The sequence below is a fragment of the Paroedura picta genome, chromosome 3 (genome assembly GCF_049243985.1).
Source record: "Paroedura picta isolate Pp20150507F chromosome 3, Ppicta_v3.0, whole genome shotgun sequence".
Taxonomy (NCBI): domain Eukaryota; kingdom Metazoa; phylum Chordata; class Lepidosauria; order Squamata; family Gekkonidae; genus Paroedura; species Paroedura picta.
This window is the reverse complement of record NC_135371.1, coordinates 10054564-10070429: the sequence shown is the minus strand read 5'-3', so window position 1 is coordinate 10070429 and position 15866 is coordinate 10054564. Positions and strand designations below refer to the sequence as shown.

The 15866-nt window shown below is 50.7% G+C and overlaps 1 protein-coding gene and 1 pseudogene across 1 annotated transcript; both read left to right on the top strand.

Moving 5' to 3' along the window:
- Positions 1 to 3161: 3161 nt before the first annotated feature.
- On the top strand, positions 3162 to 10744 carry LOC143834357 (uncharacterized). Its single transcript, XM_077331136.1, has 5 exons — positions 3162 to 3395; positions 6300 to 6805; positions 6903 to 6995; positions 8398 to 8481; positions 9756 to 10744. The coding sequence occupies exons 2-5, from the start codon at positions 6319 to 6321 to the stop codon at positions 10271 to 10273; spliced, it is 1182 nt and encodes a 393-aa protein (XP_077187251.1). The 5' UTR covers positions 3162 to 3395; positions 6300 to 6318; the 3' UTR covers positions 10274 to 10744.
- Positions 10745 to 13509: 2765 nt separating this feature from the next.
- On the top strand, positions 13510 to 15861 carry LOC143834487 (butyrophilin subfamily 2 member A2-like; annotated as a pseudogene).
- Positions 15862 to 15866: the final 5 nt, after the last annotated feature.

Genomic DNA, 15866 nt, shown 5'->3' with positions numbered 1-15866 from the left:
GCCTCCTGGGCATGTGATTCACAGGCTTAGTGCCTCTGAATGTGGAGGTTCCCCTCAGCCACCACAGCCAGCAACCAGCGATAGACTTATCCTCCATGAATCTATCTAATTGCCCTTTAAAGCTGTTTATTCCTGTGGCCAGCACTACATCCTCGGGCAGCAAATTCCACCCTTTGATCACTCGCTATGTAAAGTAGTATTTCCTTTCATCATTCCTGAACCTACTGCCCATCAATTTCATTAGATACACTTGAGTTCCTTGATTCTGCCTGTCCATATATATATTTGTTTATTTTGCCGTTCAAGAGAGCAGTCATCCACTAGACCAGGGGTAGTCAAACTGCGGCCCTCCAGATGTCCATGGACTACAATTCCCAGGAGCCCCTGCCAGCATTTGCTCATGGGAATTGTAGTCCATGGACATCTGGAGGGCCGCAGTTTGACTACCCCTGCACTAGACCATGGCTTGGTGAGAGACGACTAGCCAAATGAAAAAGTGTCCGAGGTGATTTTAATGGTACAACAGTCCTACCAACCAGAGAAAATTGCCTGTCTTTTTAACCTCATGGAGAGAAGTCCAAAATAGGAAGGAAAGGGTGTGTTTTCATCTATTTCCTATTGCCGGACTGAAATGCTGTAGCAATACGTGGTCCAATGCAGTTTTGTCTTTTGTGTATTGATGGTATGCCGTACTTATGACATACCATCTTATGTGCCTATATGAAAGCCAGGATGGCATAGTGGTTAAATGCAGCGGCCTGTAATCTGGAGAGCGGGGTTTGATTCCCCGCTTCTCCATATGCAGCCAGCCTTGGGCCAGTCTCAGTTCTCTCAGAGCTCCCTCAGCCTCACTTACTTTACAGGGGCCTGTTGTGGGGAGATGAAGGGAAAGGTGTTTGTAACTTGCCAACTTGGGACTTTGTCGGGTAGTGAAAAGCAAGGTTAAAAACCTTAGCTCTTTTAAAGAATTTTTTAAAAACCTTTGGTTCTCTGCATCCACAAAAACCTCACTCGTTCTTAACAGAGATCAGAGAGATGTAGGGAACACCTACTCAGTGGCATTCGTCTCTGAACAGCCATGGCTTGAACGATTTCCCCTTCCATTCAGGTTGGCGGAGGCAAGAAACTCAACCCTCCCTCCGACAATCATCCGACATGCACCCAAACCACTGAGCCTCATTACAAGTTACAGTGTTTCTAGTATTCTATTGTTCTACAATGTTTATTACTATCATTAGCTTGTTGTTATTGGTACTACATCACTATAAACTGAGTTAATTGTATTGTTCCCGTTTCATGTAAACTGCCCTGAGCGGTTTAAATGTTTTCAAGAGAGTCTTCTTTTCAGACTGTTAAATCTGCAATTATAATCGTGGCCAGTGGCAGCAGCACTGAGCTAAGAGAAGTTATGAACTCCTCTTTGGGGTCTAGCAGCTTGAGATTCGTGCTGGCAATGTCACTTCCTCATTCCCAATAGCAAAAGAAAGATTATGTTACCAGAGTCACAAAATGTTGGGAGATTCCAAATCCAGAATCTTCCAGTGGGGGAGGTAGCCTGTTTCTGAATGAGAGCTCCACAAAGACACGACGTTAGGATCATAAAGTTGGAAGGGACCTCCAGGGTCATCTAGTCCAACCCTCTACAGCAGGGGTAGTCAACCTGTGGTCCTCCTCTACAGAATGCAGTTGATGCTTCCTGAACTTCCTGCCAAAGAAAACTCATACTCCCTCTGTTTAGCCAGCCTCGGAGGGCTGTTATGAGGATAAGGTGGGAAGAGCCTCCATTGGGCAGAAAAGCAGGGCATAATTATCCAAATAACTAAATCTAATGTAAAATTAAACCTGTCTGGTCAAAAGCCTGTTTGTTTGTTTTGTATACCACCCTCCCATGCAGGCTCATCGCAGTGCACAACAGTGAAAAACAATCACAATGAATATCAAAAACATAATTCTGCCATAGAAATATAATTTTGGTTTCCAGTGGAGGTTTTTTGTTGGGGAGGGTGAGTTTTTTATGGGAGAGAGGTGGCATAAAAATCCAATAATAATAATGGTGCAGAAGTTGATTGAGGCACAGCAGTCCCGAATTTTTTTTTGGGGGGGGGGGGGATTTATTTCCTGCTGAGATGCAAAACGGATTTTTTAAATTATACCAAAATTTGGAGTCATACACATTTGTCTTAAACTTTTTTTTTTTAAGTACATTCTGCCTCTATGGTTTCAGTGTCAAACTAGACACTAGGAAGACCCTGGTTTGAATCCTCAGTCTGCCATGGTAGCTTGCTGGGAGACTTTGGGCCTGTCACCCACTCTCATCCTAATTTACCTCACAGGATTGGAGGAAAAAACCGAGGGGAGGAGGAGGAGCAGCAACTGGGTTTTTGCAGGAGTCTCAAAGTGGCTTACAATGGCCTAACTTTCCTCTTCCCTGTAAGGCAGGTGAGGCGGAGAGAGCTTTGAGAGAACTGTGATTGGTCTCAGGTCCCCTGGCTGGCTGCATATTGAGAAGCGGGGAATCGAGCGGCCTGTTTGCGCTATTGCACAGGCTGCATGTGGAGGAGGAGCGAGGACTCGAACCCAGCTCTCTAGATCAGAGGCTGCAGCTCCTCACCACTGCACCAGGATGGATCTGTTTTCTGCTAAGAGAACTATGGGAGCTGCTTTGAGTCCCCGCTGGGAAGATAGGAGGGATAAAGTAAAATTAAAAAACAAATAGACGAGCCAATGTGAAGTAGCAGTTAAGAGCGGCGGCCTCTAATCTGCAGAGAGAGGTTTGATTCCCCGCTCCTCTTCCACATGCAGCCAGCTGAGTGATTTTGGGCTAGTCTCAGTCCCGTTGGAGCTGTTCTCCCCGAACAGTTCTGTCAGGGCTCTCTCAGGAGAGGAGAGGAGAGGAGAGGAGAGGAAGGAGCCTGCAAGCTGCTCTGAGACTTTAAAAAGCGGGATATGAAAGCTTTGCAAACACAGCATCACCGACCCATCCCCAAACCGCTGGCAACAGCCTCTCCATGCGCCTTCTGGGCACACTCATCGCCCATTGGGCGGGGGAGCCGTCACTCCCCCTGGGCCCCTTCCCAAAGACTGGCCTGGAACCGCCCCCTCCCCCAAGTCCTTCTTTCCTGACCCGCAGCCGGGGGCGCGGGGGGGGGGGAGAAAAAGAAGCAGGGAACGTTCCGCGCCCCGCCCTTCCCGCTTCCCGATTGGGCGGAGCGACGCCGCCCTCGCCCCTCCGGGAAGCCGAGCCGCCCAATCCGAGCCGCGGTTGAGTATTCCGTCCGGGCTCGTTTGCTCCCTTCTTGTCTTCGGCGGCTGCCGCATCAAAGCGACGAGTCGGATTATCTCCAGTTTTTTCATTTTCCACGCGGAGGGGGAAGATCCGGGTCGGGTCAGCGGCGGTGCGTAAGGATGGGCGCGCGGCGCGGGATTAATGCGGGCAATCCGGGAAGGCGCCGGGGGGGGGGTCACTTTCGACCCTAAAGTAAGATGCCCGTTTGCAAGGCATTTGTTTGCAAAGACGGAGGAGGAGGAGGATTGGGGGGTGCGTCTTCTGGCCCCGGTTTTGGCCGCTGCGCGCGCCGGACGGCCAGATCCAACATGGCTTCTCCTATGACAAGCCAGAGGGGTTGCTGATGTGTAAATCCAGGACGGACCCCCCCTCCTTCCCCCCCCCCAATAAACCCGGAGCCGTCGAAGATCCGTTTTCTTGCATTCTCAGATCTCTCTCCCTTAATCATCAGCCGTCAGAACCAATCCGGCCATATAGGATCCGCTTTGCAATTTCTTTTTTTGGGAGGGAGGAAGAGGCGAGCAGCCGGCTATGCACCGCATAAAGCCAGCGGAGGGAAGGGAGGACGGAGGGCGGGCGGGCGGCGCACTTGGTGCAGGGCACCCGATTTTTGCTTCTTCTTTTTTTTTTTTTTTTTGCCCAAACATCGGAAACGGCTTAAACTTTCCAGCCCTTGGGGCGGGGGGGGGGGGGGAGAGGCTCCTCCTTCCCGATTGAGACACGGAGCGGCGGCGGGAGGTTTCCCCTAGCCGTGCGGACTGGCGCCAAGTGCGGGGCGGGTGGATGGCGCTTGCCCGTCCGCAGCCCGGCTTCCTCCGCTCCGGAGGCGAACAAAGAGGCGGCTGCGCGCCTGCCTCCTCGGCCATCTTGGCTCTACGGGCTTTGCGGCACGTCCCCGGAACTGCTTCGCTTTTTTTCCTTCCCCTCTCGCTTTTCCGCATGGGTTTTGTTCCCCAGAGGCGTTGCTTCGATTTTTTTTTTTTTTTTTTTTTTGGAGGAGCCATTTTGAGCTGCGGTTTTTTTTCCCAAGCGGAGTCAGCTTTAGTACACAAGCACAGTGCAAGCGGGGGAGGGGAGGGGAGGCTTCTGCCGTGGGCGGGGGAGAGCCCACGGCACAGCTCTCTTGCAGCTCTCTTGCAACGCAGGCGGCTGAAACGACGCCTCTCCCCTTTCCCTTCGTCCCCATCCTCTTTTGTTCCTTTTTTTTAATTAATAGAACTAAGGAAGGGTTGCAAACATGAATCAAGTAATAGATTGCTAACAGGCTGCTGATATTTTTTTTAAAAATGTTTCGATTAGTAGAAGCTGGCCAAGAGTGCCCTGAGGAACCTGAATAAATGATGCCTCGTTCTCTCAAAAGTTTTCTTTCTTTTTTTCTAAAAATTTATTTTATTTTATTACATTTAGATACCACCCTCCCTTGTGTCTCAGGGAGGTTTTCAGTGAAATTCGTGGTGCAATGCAGGGAATATATAATAATCGAGAACATGTATATTTCTAACAGCGGAAATGTAAAAACCATACATTGTTGAATGTGTAACATTTATAACTCACAATTTCATATTTTAGTGCTGTGGTTTGCCACAGCTGCCTGCAAGGTGTAGTGCAGGGGTAGTCAAACTGCGGCCCTCCAGATGTCCATGGACTGCAATTCCCAGGAGCCCCTGCCAGCATTCGCTGGCAGGGGGATCCTGGGAATTGTAGTCCATGGACATCTGGAGGGCCGCAGTTTGACTACCCCTGGTGTAGTGGGTGATGGGGTCTCTAGGTTCGGATTGTTTTATTGGCCTCTTGATGACAGCCGCTGCCCCATTTTTGGTATGTTTTTGTTCTTAATAAAGTCTACAAGCCGCAGTGTGCTAATGGGAGGACTGTTGCTGCACATTGTGATTTTATTACAAGGTTATATTTATAGTCATGTGACCAGAAAAAGGAGATGGGTTCTCTACCCCACTTTTCACTGCCTGAAGGCGTCTCAAAATGGCTTCCAGTCGCCTTCCTGTTCCTCTCCCTTCAACAGACACCCTGTGGGGGAGGTGGAGCTCAGAGAACTCTGTTATTACTGAAGAAAAGTTGGTCCTTATATGCCACTTTTCTCTACCCAAAGGAGTGTCAAAGCGGCTTACGTCCACCTTACACTTGACCCTTTCCTCTCCCCACAACAGACACCTTGTGAGGTGGGTGAGGCAGAGGGAGCCCTAATATTACTGAAGAAGAAGAAAAGTTGGTTCTTATATGCTGCTTTTCTCTACCCGAAGGAGGCTCAAAGCGGCTTGCAGTCACCTTCCCTTTCCTCTCCCCACAACAGACACCCTGTGAGGTGGGTGAAGCAGAGGGAGCCCTGATATTACTGAAGAAGAAGAGTTGGCCCTTATATGCCCCTTTTCTCTACCAGGAGTCTCAAACTGGCTTACAATCGCCCAAATCAAAGGGGTGGGTGTGTGGAATCCAGAGTAAGAGCAGCAGTCAGCCCTTGGGGGGGGGAGATTCCCTCAATAGGGGGATTCAGAACCTTCCGCATGTTGTGAGTACACCACACATTTTATTATATTAAATGGTGCCAGTTAGTGTTTTTTTTGGGAGCCATTTTGTTTTATGTTCTGCTCCCCAGTGGAGGAAAATGGGGACTTTTCCACATAAGTGTTGATTGGCCTGTCACTGAACAGAGAAATTGCCTCATGGCCACTCTTGGGTCAGGCCTTAGAGGGGAGGGAATTGAACTATCCACTAGGAACAATTCTGTGAAGGCTCAAGGGGGTGGCAGGTGACAGTGGATGAGCGATAGGGTTGTGAGTGTCCTGCATAGTGCCGGGGGTTGGACTAGATGACCCCGGGGGTCCCTTCCAACTCTATGATTCTGATTCCATAAAGTTATTGTTGTTCTTGTAACATTTCAGCCACGGCAGCAGCAGAGCCTGTCAGGGGGGCTGTGGGTGGTCACGTTGAACACTGAGGGCGCACGCGTTGCTGAGAAGCGCCGTTTTTTTAATTCCGATCCCCCTGTTTTGTGCAGCGTTGGCGTGCTTTTTGAAATGATGGCCGCAGCCAAAAAAGGGAACGGTGGCCGCGGCGTCTCCTGGCGGGAGAGGGAGACGCTGGATCTGCTGTCCTTTTGGGGCGAGGAGAAGGTGCAGGAGGCCTTGGGCATTTCCCATCGAAACATCGACGTCTTCGAGAAGATCGCAGAGCAGATGGCGGCCAAGGGACACAAGCGCACCGCGGTGGAGTGCCGCACCAAAACCAAAGCCCTGCGGCAGGAATACAAGCGGGTTTCTATGCACAACAACCAATCCGATTATTCCCCAGCGACCTGCCCTTTCTACAACGAGCTCCACCGCATTCTCAGAGAAGACGCCCGCATCAGACCCAAGCGCGTGCCCAGGAGCCTTAATCTGCACGCGTTGGAAGAGGAGCAGGCGCCGAGCATGGACAGCATGGGCGGGTCGGACATGCTCCTCGGCCCCAACGTGCTGACCATCAAACTAGAAGACGAAGAGTGTTCCACTCCCGGAGACGTGGGTAAGCGTCGCTGCTGTGCCTCGTGTTTGTATTTCGCCGTCCTTTCCCCTTGGGGGTGCGTTTTCAGAGGTTTTCATCTCCTCTCCTGCCCTTTCAGGCACTGGCGAGGCAGTCCCAAGCATCATGGAGAGCAATCTGGTTTTGGAAGAACTCCTCGATGAGACCAGGGTCACGGGCAACATGCAGCAAGGTAGGTAGGTTGGTTGGTTGCTTGGTTGGACTGTGAGTGGGTGTGTATGAGAGAGAGACAGAGACGACTTTCTGTTTTGAGTCTTGTTGCTTGTTTGGCATGCCTTTTTCTCCTCAAGTGGGTGCTCAAATTACCTTCCCCAGAAGCCCCCTGTTAATGTTGGGGGCGGGGTCAAATCCCACCTCTGTCCCTTTACTTTGCCTACTGTAAACAGCGCTTCTGTAGGCCGGAATAGTGTGTTTTCCCGGCTCTTCCCTCCTGCAGGGCAGTTTGGCCTGCTGATGATAAGAAGCCCTCATGAAGAACAGGGAATCGCAAAGACTGAATGTTGACCCTACTGACAGTTCCCTATTTTTCCAGAGAAGATAGGTTCACGCTCCCTGCCCCCAACTCTACCACCTCCCCTCTTCCCTGCACCCCACACAACCTTTTTTTTTAATCTTAAAAAAGAAAATATTAGTAGTAGTGCTGAGGGAAACCTGACTTGCATCTTCCCTGTCTTTTCCTAAGTTTAACCGTTTGTCCCAAACCATACTGTGTTGCCGCACACACCCCTAACACTTCTTTATCACTTTCTCACTCCTCCCTGCTTCATGCCACCTTCTCCCGCCCCCCGCCCCCACAAAATTATAATGAATAAAGAGGAAGAAGAGTTGGGCTTTATACCCCGTTTTTCATAACCTGAAGGAGGCTCAAAGCGGCTCCCAATCACCTTTCCTTCATCTCCCCGCAACAGACACCCTGTGAGCTAGGTGAGGCGGAGAGAGCTCTGATAGAACTGCTCTGTGAGAACAGCTCTAACAGGACTGTGATGAGTCCAAGGTTACCCAGCTGGCTGCCCGTGGAGGAGCAGGGAATCTTGACTAGACACCACCACTCTTAGGCACGATACCAAGCCAGACTACGTTTGTGGCCAAGCTCAGAATGAGCCTTCCTGATTCGATGGCTCTTGAGACAGTGGCTTTCATCCCGGCCAAAAGAATGGGAAAGAATGATGGAAGGGCAACAGACACCTTGTGAGATCGGTGAGGCTGAGAGAGCTCTGACAGAACTGCTCTACAAGAACAATTCTAACAGGACTGTGACTGGCCCCAGGTCACCCAGCTGGCTGCCTGTGGGGCCTGTGGAGCCAAACCCAGCTCTCCAGGTTAGAAGCCGCCACTCTTAACCAGGCTGGCTCTAAACAAGCCAGATATGCTATATCCCTAACATTACCCGCCTGAAGCCTCACAGGAAGGGCGGGTTATAAGAATAAAGATTCATTGAATCAAACTTTAAGTTTGTGCACAGCTGATTTTCGGTTTGTCCCCGAGTACCTCATTTGAGCACACAGTTCGGGAAGGCATCAGAGATATTCTTTTTTCTCTCTCTCTTAGTTGGTTGTGTTTTCTCTCCCAACCAGGGGATGTTGCTGCATCCGGGGACCAAGCCGCCCTGCCCGAAGGGCACACGGTGCAACCCTTCACTCCCGCTTCTGAGGAGCAAGGTAATCCACACTAGCTGCTCTTGTTAGGATCTTCTGGGGAACGTGAGGTGCTCCCTTTAGCACTAAAGTCTGTGGCCTTTTCCACGTTCGCCGTTTTCTCGTTTGTGTATTCCTGTTGTCTGGGGGAGTGTTCTGTCCGTCGTGTGTCGCCCTCCCCCTATTATATCACCAGCGGCTCTAAAGCCATGCGATGCCAAATCCAGCGCTAGAGGGGTGATCTTTGACGCCTCCTTCGTAATGGGGTCACCGGTCACTAAGCTCGCCAGGCATCCTGCTACCTTGGCCAGGCGACTACTAGAACCCTCCCTGACCTTGGAGAAAGTAGCCACAGTGATTCAGGCAAGGGTCATTTCTAAATTGGACTACTGTAACTCATTCTATGCGGGACCGACCCTGACCTCGATCCAGGAAATGCGGCTGTGTGGGTTGTCACTAGGACACCCTGGAGGAGACGTACTCAACCAGTCCTCCAGCAGCTGCATTGGGTGCCGGTTGAATTCCGTATCAAATTCAAGGTGCCGGCTTTAACCTTTGAAGCCTTGTGCAGTCTGTGCCCCAAAATGCCCCGACACACTCTTAAGATCTGTAAATGCGAATATGTTGAATATGTCCCCGTCCCTAAAGAAGTGCAAATGATCTCAGCCAGGGCTTTTTCGGCTCTGGCCCCAGCCTGGTGGAATATGCTGCCAGCAGAGACATGGGCCCGGAGAGAACCATCAAAATTCCTCGGGCCCTGCAAAATGACGCTATTCCAGCTGAGCCGGATGCACATACAAACTGCCCCCCCCTCCCCGCCCCGAACACCCCACGGCACCCAAATCTACTGAGACGGAGCATTGGGATGGAGTTTCTAATATTATTGAGTATTGCAGTTTTCATATTCTGCAGAAAGAAATGTTGCAGAAATATACGTTGTACACCACCCCAAACCTGGATGCAAAGAGTAGGTGGGCGGGTGCGGGAATGAATGAATGAATGAATGAATGAACGAACGAACGAACGAATGAACGAAATTACTGACCTTGATGGCCTAAGCCAGGGGTAGTCAAACTGTGGCCCTCCAGATGTCCATGGACTACAATTCCCAGGAGCCCCCTGCCAGCATTCGCTGGCAGGGGGCTCCTGGGAATTGTAGTCCATGGACATCTGGAGGGCCGCAGTTTGACTACCCCTGCCCTAAGTGTCTGATTCTGCGTAAGGCAGCTTCATGCCTTTGTGGGCAAGATGGAGAAACTCGGCTTCCCACTAAACAGCACAAGACAATCTCATTTCAGGCGAGCTCTCCGACCCGGAACGGGAAAGGCCCCTGACGATGCTCTCGCCCGCTACCCGGCTGGCCAACGCCCGGCACCGCAAACGCCGTTTTTCCTTGCTGAACGACGTCGCCCACCAGATGCTGCGCCAGTGCGAGACCGAGGAAGCCAGCGCCAACTGGCGCCACAAGGAGCTGATGCTCCAGAACAAGCGGCACCACGAGGAGATGATGGCGGAAGACCGGCGCCGGCTGAACCAGATGGTGGAGGAAGCGAGGCTGGACCGCAAGGCCTTCGTGGACGCCGTGCAGAAGAACGCCGACGTCATGCTGGCGGCGGTCAACGTCCTCCGAACAATTGGCGACGTCATGCTGGCGGGGCAGTGCAGGGGCCAGAGGGGCGATCCGCCTGAGCCAGGGGCGCAAACCGCCTCCCCCAGCGACAGTTCCGCCACAAAGGACGACACGCCCGAGGACACGCCCAATAAGTGCGCATGCGCTGGCCGTAAGAGGGCTCGCATGGACCTGTCGTTTGCGTGAACGCGGCCTCTGCGCGGGCCCAGGAACAGTTCCGTGAGGTCGCTCTCTCCTTGGACAGCATGACTAGTGTTGTTACAGCAAGCTCACACGGAGCTCTGCGGGGACATTTCGGAGAAGAAAGGTCTGTTTATTAATAAACACATAGGAACACCTAACCTCCCTCCTAATCCACCGGTCACCCATTGTACATCCCCTCCCCACAAAGAACTATTGACCGTATAAGCAATAAAAATTACTATTCACAGCACAGAATCCCCCCCAAAAGCAGCTGCTCAGTTCCCAGGTGATGTTTTACTCTTTTGTCCGGGTGATGGCAAAACCTGCCCACTTCCCTTACGGCCTTCTTTAAGTTACTTGCTAGTTGAAGTCCTCCTGCATTCCACGGATTTCACTGCTTGTCGGGAGCGGAGGGATTAGGGTTTTTCTTTGTACGCCAAATGTCTTCAATGAAAAAATGTTCATTTTTTTTTACTCACCTGTCTCCATGAACCGTATATCCAGGGAATGGTGTGCCACTGGGTCAGACTGGTTCCTTCCTGGCCTGGGTGGGGAAGGTAGAGAGCACAGAGAGTGGGGCGTCTGCCAGGAGAAGACCTTCCCCCGTTGCCCAGGAAGGTGCGGAAAGGGGAAAAGACAGTGGTTGGTTTGTTCAGCAGTGAATCATGGGAGGGAAGGCCAGAGCGTGTGGTGCCTTTAAGAGCCAGCTTGGTTAAGAGTGGCGGATTCTAATCTGAAGAAGAAGAAGAGTTGTTTTTTTATGCGATGCTTTTCTCTGAGCAAAGCAGCTTACAATCACCTTCCCTGACTTTTGCCACCACAGATGCTCTGTGAGGTAGGCGAGGCAGAGAAAGCTCTGACAGAACTGCTCAGTCAGAACAGCACCATCAAGGCTATGAGGAGCCCAAGGTCACCCAACTGGCTGCATGTTGAGGAGCAGGGAATCAAACCCAGCTCACTGGATTAGAAGCTGCCACTCGTAAACACCATACCATGCTGGCTTTCTGGGCAGCTGGGTTTAATTCCCCATTCGCAGCTGAGTGACCTTTGGCCTGTCACAGTTCTCCTGGAGCTTTCTCAGCCTCAACTACTTTACAGGGTGTCTTGGGAGAGGAAGGGAAACATAATTATAAGCCACTTGATGACTCCTTCAGGTAGTAAAAAGACAGGGTGCAAAAAAAAAAAAAACAGCTCTTCTGCAACATTATTTATTTTTTTATTTATTTGCTTTCTATACCGCCCTTCCTTGAGCCTCTTGTGGCGCAGAGTGGTAAGGCAGCCGTCTGAAAGCTTTGCCCATGAGGCTGGGAGTTCAATCCCAGCAGCCGGCTCAAGGTTGACTCAGCCTTCCATCCTTCCGAGGTCGGTAAAATGAGTACCCAGCTTGCTGGGGGGTAAATGGTAATGACTGGGGAAGGCACTGGCAAACCACCCCGTATTGAGTCTGCCAAGAAAACGCTGGAGGGCGTCGCCCCAAGGGTCAGACATGACCTGGTGCTTGCACAGGGGATACCTTTACCTATACCGCCCTTCCATATGGCTCAGGGTGGTTTACATACAACATCACAGGGGGGGATGCATGGAATGAATCAACATACAACATAGTCAGATACAACAACAACAATCCAACAGTGGTTCTAAACAACACAAACTCGGTGATCCCAACAACAACAAAATAACAAGAACAGAAACTTAGCTAAACCCCCTAGAGAGGTCAGACTGCTTCAGGCCATGGAGGGGATGTCTGAGGGGGGACCAGTGGTTGGTCTCAGGCAAATGCCCGGTGGAGGAGCTCCCTTTTGCTGGCCCTGCGGAACTGTGGGCGTTCAGGCAGGGTCCTGATCTCTTCTGGGAGCGCGTTCCACCAGATGGGGTCCAGGACGGAAAAAGCTCTGGCCCTTGTTGAGGACTGACATGCTTGATTGGGGCAAGGGATCACCAACCAGTTGGCAGTGGTGGAACTTAATGCTCTTTTGGGTGTATAGGCAGAGAGATGGTCTCTCAGGTACACTGGGCGATCTCATTCATAAACAGCAGACTTTCATTGGGGAAGGAGTGCTGGTACTGCCCTACTAGAGGGGAAGACGAACCTTGGGAGAAGATGCCCTAGAGTGGTGGGGGGAGGTGGAACTGGCACTCTGGAAGCCCGTGGACTACAATTCCCATGAGCCCCTGTCAGCATGTGCTCATGGTAATTGTAGTCCATGGACATCTGGAGAGCCACAGGGCCAGACATAGATGGTCTTGTTCTCAACGGTGCTGTAAACCACTCAGGGCCTCTCAGTTGATGGATATGACTGCAAATGACGAGGTTCCCATACTTGTTGACAGCCAGCTTGAAGTTGAGTGCCAGCATGGTGTAGCGGTTAAGAGTGGCAGCCTCTAATCTGGAGAACCAGGTTTGACTCCCCTCTCCTCCACATGCAGTCAGCTGGGTGACCTTGGGCTAGTCACAGTCCTCTCAGAGCTCTTTCAGCCCCACCTCCCTCATAGGCTGTGTGCTGCGGAGAGGGGGGGGGAGGTGGGAGAGAGAGAGGGAAGGTGATCATAAGCCACTTTGAGGCTCCTTGGGGTTGTAAAAGCCAAGGTACCAAAAACAAAAATCTCTTCCTGCTGCTAAAAGGTTCCCCAATGTCATGGCAGCACAGTCTTAGTGAAATAACGTCCCTGTGTCATAAAGGAGAGCGTTCTGTGACTTCACAACCCACAACTGTCACTTTCTGATGCAAGCCTGTGAAGCTCCCAAGTCCAACTGGGAATTGAAATTGGACACAGCCCCACAAGGCCTTTGTGTTGAAATTGAACTGCTGCGATCGCATGCCGTGACAAAGCAAATATCCAGGCTGATTGTGCTGCTCACACCAGACCAGTGCTTGATTCCAAAAAACGCACAACCCCTGGAGAAGAAAACACTGTAATAATGGAGCCACACCCCTCTTCTCTCTCGCCTTCTCCTTCACACTGCATCTTTAAAAAAAGAAAAAGTGAATGAACTGTAGGCACCTCTATTTATTCAAATATTTAAAGGTTGTTCCAAACCAGGTTCCATTTCCCCTGCCCTCTTGGTCTCCTCCAAGTAGAAGAACGAGAGATAAATCAAGAAGGGTCTCCTTGTGAGTCTGTCTGTAGCTGTAGGACAGAGCAAGAGGCCGGGAGCACCTTTAGGCCTAACAAGATTTGTGGCAGGGGAAGACCTTTTGTGAGTCACTGCTCACTTCTTCAGAGACAGATAGATCGAGATGGAAATCTACGTGAGGTTGTTTGTAGCGACAGAAAAGAGCAAGGAGCCAGAAGCACCTTAAAGACTAGCAAAATCTGTGGCGGGGAGGGGTGTTCGGGAGGCCCTGTTGACTTCTTCAGATACGTGGCCCGCTTGGGGATGGCGTCTGAAGATTCATGAAAGCTCATAACCTGTCACACCGATGGCCATTGCGTCCCCCACACACATGCACACTCCGTGACCACTCATATCTGTGCAATTTGAGCTCAAACCACCTTCCATCCCAAACCTGGACAGTTTTCAGTGGTTTACAGACAAGTCAGGAGGGGGAGAAATCTGGAGACTTTTGGGGTGGAGCCTGCAGAGCATGGAGTTTCGGGAGAGGAGGGACTTCAATGGAGTATAATGTCATACAGTCCGCCTTCTTAGGGACCATTTTCGCCAGGGGAACTGATCTCTATGGTCTGGAAATGAACCATAATTCCAGGTCCCTCTTGGAGGCTGGCATGCGGGACAGAACAGATGTTCATTGTGTCTTTAAACTTGGAAGTAATTTTTTGTAGATGTTGGGAAATGTGTGAGCTATTTAAAAACTGTTAAGAATCCAAAAATGCAGGAGGACTTTTACTTTTAACATCTCCTCATGTTTTACCACCAGCAGTTCTCAAGGGTCATATATCATTAACAGTAAAATGCCCGTTTCAAGGTGGGGCCTAGGGATCCCCTGGGATTACAGGTCATGTCCGGGCACCAAAGATCAGTCCCCCCGGAGAAAATGGCTGCTTAGAAGTCCCTCCTTGAAGCCCCTCCCCAAGCCCCGCCCCCTACAGGCTCCACCCCCAACATCTCCAGGTTTTTCCCAGCCCTAAGCCTGGTCGTGATTATTTTTAAACGCCCTAAGCCTTTTTGAAGTGCCTAAGCAGAAAGTGTGAGGTCACTGAAGCCATTTCAATATTATTCGAGGATTAATTGAACTGTGGTCTTTGTTAGAGGTGTGGAAGTTGTAAAATGTCCCAGCAGCCCGGCCCCAGGTACCTTCATCCGCTTGTGTTCTCCTCTGCTTCTTTTGGTGTCCCTGTTCAACAAAGGAACAGCAACTCAGTTTTGGATTGCATGACAAAGCTGTAGTAAAACCTAGAAAAGGGGGTGTTTTGTGAATCACTCCCTAGCAGCTGAGACAGATCTTTTCCATCTGCCCTCCAGTTCCCTCTTTCTTTCTCTCTTGGTATTTTAGCTGGCAGACATCATCCTGGATACAGACACAGCCCACTCTAGCCTGGTTTTGTCCGAGGATCTTCAGAGCATGAAATGGGAAAGTGCTTACAGGACAGACCTGCCTGACAACCCTGAAAGATGTGGTGTTATGCCCAGCGTGCTGGGCTTTGAGGTGTTTGCATCATTGGTGGGAAGTAGAAGTGGATTTGAAAGGGGAAAGGTGGGCCCTTGGGGTTCTGTACGAGACAGTCAAGAGAAAAATTGAGATCGGGCATTCTGCTAATGAGGGCAGTTGGGTTATGGGGACATGATTTCTCCATGGTCCCCTACACTACAGAACATCTCAGGTACGGAGTTTTACTTCTCCAGAGAGAAGTACGGAGTTTTACTTCTCCCTTTTACACCTGAACCATGATCTCAAGAAGATCCGCATGTTCCTGAATTACAAAAAGGGTACTGTGGAATTTTTTTGACCTTGGAACCGACAAATCAGTCTTCACTTTCCATTCTGCCCCATGTGTTATAGAAAGGATTCACCCCTCGTTCTTTGTATGGAGGCAGGCCAGACTGTCCTGTGGGAGCTAGAGGAGAATCCCAGTCTGATGTAGTGGTTAGGAGTATGGACTTCTAATCTGGCATGCCAGGTTCGATTCTGCGCTCCCCCACATACAGCCAGCTGGGTGACCTTGGCCTCAACACAGCACTGATAAAGGTATTCTGACTGAGCAGGAATATCAGGGCTCTCTCAGCCTCACCTCCCTCACAGTGTGTCTGTTGTGGGGAGAGGAAAGGGAAGGCAATTGTAAGCTGCTTTGAGACTCCTTCGGGTAGAGAAAAGCAGCATATAAGAACCAACTCTTCTTCTTCAGTAATATCAGGGCTCTCTCAGACTCACCCACCTCACAGGGTGTCTGTTGTGGGGAGAGGAAAGGGAAGGCGACTGTGAGCCGCTTTGAGACTCCTTCAGGTAGAGAAAAGCAGCATATAAGAACCAACTCTTCTTCTCTTCTTCTTCTAATAATCTGCATACACAACATCCTTGATTCCTGGTGGGCTACTACCCTGGAGAGTTACCATCCACAACATGGAGACAGATTGTATTTCGCTTTGAGCCTCCATCGGGTAGAGAAAAGCAGCCTATAAGTACCAACTCTTCTTCTT